The following is a 5,199-nucleotide window of genomic DNA, read 5'->3' as shown; positions in this document are numbered from 1 at the left end:
TGTGTTCCAAATGAGTAGTCAGGTTGATAGAAGCATAGGGGAATTTGTAGACGAGAAATCAATGGATAAAACTCAAGCCGAGATTGTCAACAAGAGTATAGGGCTTCTAAACTAAGGACCAGACGGTTTTCCTGCCTTATAGTGACTCGGAAGGCGAAACGTCGATTGTAGACAATGTTAATGTGTTCCAAATGAGTAGTCAGGTTGATAGAAGCATAGGGGAATTTGTAGACGAGAAATCAATGGATAAAACTCAAGCTGAAATTGTCAACAAGAGTATAGGGCTTATAAATAACAAGAGTATAGGGCTTCTAAATGAAAAGTCACCTAAAGGACCTAACACTATGTCACCTAATAAAGAAAAACTTGGAACTATGGAGAAATCCCCTAAAGAAACTTCATCTGGGAACAAAGCGAACTTGGAAAAACTCTCTGGTAGTCTAAACAAAACGAATAAAATGGACACAAGCGTCCACTCTGACAGCGAAACTGCCAAAAACGTTTAAACAACAAGAGTATAGGGCTTCTAAATGAAAAGTCACCTAAAGGACCTAACACTATGTCACCTAATAAAGAAAAACTTGGAACTATGCAGAAATCCCCTAAAGAAACTTCATCTGGGAACAAAGCGAACTTAGAAAAACTCTCTGGTAGTCCAAACAAAACGGATAGAATGGACACAAGCGTCCACTCTGACAGCGAAACTGCCAAAAACGTTTCCTTTATGAACAGCAGACTGTTTGATAGCATTAACGATACGATCGAGAAAGGGGATGACCTTGAGGAAAACATTGAAAAAAGTCTAACGGTGAGAAAAACGGATGTAGCGAAAACTGGAACAACGTTAACCGATGAAGAAACAAACGCAGAAGCGGTGGCCACAACCGCTGGTAAAGTCGAACATGAAATGGAATTTGAGGAATCAAGCGGTGGAAAGATTGTACATGAAGAGATGGAGGTGGATGATGAAGATAGCAACGCTCTGGTTATCAATGAAAACTATCAAGACTCAGAAGACAAACCTGAAGTTGAGGAAACGCCTATGGAAATGGAAGTCATTAATGATGTAGTACCAGAAACGGTTGATAACGAAAAACAATTGGAAGTATCTGAAAAGATTACGGAGCAAAGTGCACCCGTGACGACAGCAAAAGTTATGGAAGATAAAGAAAAAAAAAATCTTTTATACTGGATCATTTAAATTGATCTTTTTGTAGCTTTGAGTATCAAAATTATTTAAAAATGTCTAATCCCCAAAAAATACAGAAAATTCCTGCTCATTTCGAGTTGAAAGAGATTTTTAAAACTCCAGCTTTTTTAAACGCATGTTCGTCACTCGTGTGAAAGAGCCCTACACCCCAAACTCGTTTGTTTACATTTCTTATCAGTAATCAGCTGTTATCATTTTTCCAGTTTTGGGGAAACTGGAAAAACTTTTGCCTTGCGAGAAAACAGAAAAATCGATCGAAAGTTTGAACTTTGGTTGTATTCAATTTGTAGGTAATGTTTTTATTATTGTTTACTCTAGTGACAAATTAAAAAGTTCAACTAGCTTTCACTTTTCAATATTCAGCTTACTATCAAAGTTTTAAATCTACAAGAAGTGCCGAAGCTTTTCAGTCTGTGTTCTGACAGTTTGCCGTTTTTAAAGCCGTGCATGTGTTTCGTGACACAAGTGGCTGGGAAAAGTTATCACCCCTTGCAGAAACACCTTATTGTAAGTAGCACAAAGTTTATTTATTTATTTATCTTTACGTTTCCTTGATTCTACTATGTTTCTTTGAATCATGAGTCATTGATATCAATATCATGATTTTAGACTACAATCCCTTGATTACAGTAATTTTTGGTATTTACCCTACGATATGAATCGAGTATTTCAGTATAGCACCATAAAAGAGGGAAGCAGGGATGGATTGAAACTGATCAAAGAAAGTGCTGAAGCTTAAAGTGGTCAATATCATCAGACTGCTTATCAATAAGTGCTGCAGACAAAGTGTTTTATTTAAAGAGGAGATTGAAAATGAAAGTCCTATTCTTAACAACTAGAATTGGACACAAATATTGAGTGACTGGCTGATTAATTAATTAACAACTTTTCATCAAGTAGGTACTTTGAGTTGTTTGTTGGTTTTTGTGATTGTTTAATATGTTCAAAATAATGTCACTCTTATGCAGTCTATTGATGATTATCTCTCGTACCTATCGTAAATACCCTCAAATGTCCATCAACAAGTTTACATTGAGAAATAGGTGTGTTTGTTGCATTCCTAAATAAAATGTACATATAAGTCCATGACCATCTTGGTGTGAACAGACCAAAGCAGGCAACATGTACAATCGGGGTCGCAAGTGACATTATACCTACTTAATATGAAAGATCTCCCTGTGTTTTTATCTAAGGTATGGTCTGATCAAAACTGTCTAATGTAGAAAAGAAAACCATATGATAATTAGTAAGTACTAAGTAATGGAGTCATAACACTATTTAAGTGTGACTTTTCTCTGGTACCTCCAGAGAATATGTGTACTTCAGTAAAATTGGTAGATAGGTATGGATAGGTTAAAGTACCTACATAGAAAAAATATGTACAAAAACGTAGTGGTGTAGTGATGCACCTGGGTGTCCTTGGTACAATAAAATGTAGCTTGTATTGATAGCATACCTATTATTTAAGTATGTGGGTATTTGTTCTCAATAATTAAATCCAAGGTTTATGATTTATCTGATCATGATGTACCCAATTAGACATCTACATAATTACTTACTTACTTTGAAGATAGGATTCTTGAGTGATCTTTTTTTTTTTTTTATCAATGTCTTGGTAGGTACTGAGAGTAAACCTGTTTGTCGTAAATAACTGATTACATATAGTGTAGGTACCTATAATGATTAATGGATTAATGACAGATTCTGTTGGATTAACAGGTTATGAATTTAAATAAAAAAATGACTACTTACCTAATTAGATAGGTACCTACTGTTGAGTTGGAGTTCTAATGTAGTAAGAAAAGATCACTTTGAAAATAGAACATTGGAACGAATTTATTTTGTGTAGACTCACCAGAGTGAAAACCAAGACTGAGGATTGAATCAATTCACTCTAGCCAATATTGGATATTGGAAAACCGAAATACACTGGTTCGAAACCACCATCATACACAACATTCCCTTCGTCAGGATAAGCCTTCACATCTCTTCAATTAATCTTCTGGTTCTTCTAATTACCCGAGTAGTACGACGAGGCACTTGCACTTCAGGACTGACCGTTGGAGTTCCATAAGCTTCAGAACTTGTTGGACTTTCCAAAATTGAAGGATTTCTAGGAGTGATGGGACTTTCAGGAGATGCAAGGTTTCTAGGAGTCGTAGGAGTTCCAGGAGATTCAAGGTCTCTAGGAGTCATAGGAGTTCCAGGAGTTGAAGAACACCCAGGACTTTGGGAATCTTGATGTTGAGAACATTGAGGTAGAGGAGATATATGGACTCTATTTCTCCTATACTCATGTCCCTCTTCATCCATCACGTTATAAGACCTAGGATTTTCCAGTGTTGACGAAATGACACCAGGCGTCCACAAGTCATCTTCTCTCTTCTTAAAGAAAACTCTCTGGTCAACTTTCAAAGGCTCCAAGTTCTTAGCTCCCTTGTTGTAATATGTTTCCTGAGAGTTTCTGTAGCGAACAAAATTCTCGTCGTACTTGTATATTTTGGGTTTCAGTAACTTATTCTGTGTTGGAATCTTACTGTTCAGTACTCTACTGAATAGCAACTGAGCAGGAGATGGACCAAAATTCTTTGGGGTGTTTCTTAAATTCAACATACCAATATAGGGATCAGTATTGTCATATAAACATTTAGTTAACATTGTCTTCATTATCTTGACTGCAGATTCGGCTTCCCCATTGGATCTAGGGTACCTTGGACTGGATGTTATATGCTGAAATTCATAGGTTCTAGCAAATGGTTGGAATTCACGTGACGAAAATTGTGGACCATTGTCACTGACAACTATTTGTGGTATACCGTGTCTTGCAAAAATACTCTTAATATGAGCAATAACAACAGCAGAAAAAGTGTTACTACACAGAGCTGTCTCAATAAACTTACTATAATAGTCCACTACCAACACATAGTGTTTACAATTGAACTCAAACATGTCCACTCCAACTTTATACCAAGCAGAGTTGTGAAGTAATGATTACTTGATGTAATTAATTCCTAGTTCTAATTACTAGCTCATGTAGTTGTAATCAGTTTGGGCAATTACAAATTACTGCCTACTAAATGTACTGGCGATTACCCATTACATTTCACGAAGTAATTGTATTTGATAGGACCAACTACTAATTCCTAGGAAAGTAATTGAAGTCGCAATTCCGATTACATTTGATGTAATGGGTAGTTAATTACATTGTAATTGGGATTCCAATACCCATTACAAATGAGGTGAGGGTAATATGAGTAGGTGGGTAGCTTGTCGTCAAATGGAGGGGTAAAGCCCCCATCACCAAAGTCCAGTCAGAAATGCACCTTTTTATACCTTTTTTTCGTTTTGTTCTAAATGATAGATGGAGTATTTTTTGTTGCGAGATGGAGTATTTTTTGTTGCGAGCTTTAGCTAAAAAGATATCATCTTGCCATCCACCAAAAAAACATTTGGGAAGGTGTAATCGTAAGAAGTAATTGGAAATTTCAATTACTAATTACTTTCAGATGTAATTAGTAATTGGACCTTCCAATTCCTAATTACTTCCTGATGTAATTGTAATTGTGATTACAATTTCATTTAATGTAATTGGTAATTGATGGACCCAATTTCAATTACTCTCAAAAGTAATTGTAGTTACAATTACAATTACATTTGAATGTAATTGTAATTGCGATCTCAATTACAATTAGATGTAATTGTAATTGTAATTGTAATTTGTAATGGGAATTACTTTTTTAACAACTCTGTTCCAAGTGGACATTTAGAGTATACTACTTGACGTGGACATTTATTCTTGAAATTACAGGTTATAGAAAGATTCAGTGCGTAAAGATTTGATAGAATAGAATATACCTTGTTTGTCCTGCTGGGATAGGACTGAAAAGTCCATTTTCCCCGCAATCTAACCAAGGTCTTACTCGTATAGGTATATGTATTTTGACATATTATGGGGAACAGATTGATGAACAAAAGTTAGAGGAAAAATA

The 5,199-nt window shown here is 35.6% G+C and overlaps 1 protein-coding gene across 1 annotated transcript; it reads left to right on the top strand.

Moving 5' to 3' along the window:
• The first annotated feature begins 6 nt into the window (after nucleotides 1-6).
• On the top strand, nucleotides 7-1,201 carry LOC113472908 (chromatin modification-related protein EAF7-like). Its single transcript, XM_026832696.1, has 2 exons — nucleotides 7-111; nucleotides 508-1,201. The coding sequence occupies exons 1-2, from the start codon at nucleotides 11-13 to the stop codon at nucleotides 1,199-1,201; spliced, it is 795 nt and encodes a 264-aa protein (XP_026688497.1). The 5' UTR covers nucleotides 7-10.
• Nucleotides 1,202-5,199: the final 3,998 nt, after the last annotated feature.

Source organism: Diaphorina citri, unplaced genomic scaffold (assembly GCF_000475195.1).
Source record: "Diaphorina citri unplaced genomic scaffold, Diaci psyllid genome assembly version 1.1 scaffold10192, whole genome shotgun sequence".
Classification (NCBI taxonomy): Eukaryota; Metazoa; Arthropoda; class Insecta; order Hemiptera; family Psyllidae; genus Diaphorina; species Diaphorina citri.
The sequence above is the reverse complement of the archived record's forward strand: the minus strand, read 5'-3'. Positions and strand labels throughout refer to the sequence as shown.

Excerpts from the sequence above, each read along its gene's own strand:
- LOC113472908 (XM_026832696.1), top strand. The coding sequence starts at position 11 with ATGAGTAGTCAGGTTGATAGAAGCATAGGGGAATTTGTAGACGAGAAA. Across the intron at positions 112-507 it reads AAGAGTATAGGGCTTCTAAA|CAACAAGAGTATAGGGCTTC; the intron begins CTAAGGACCAGA and ends AAAACGTTTAAA.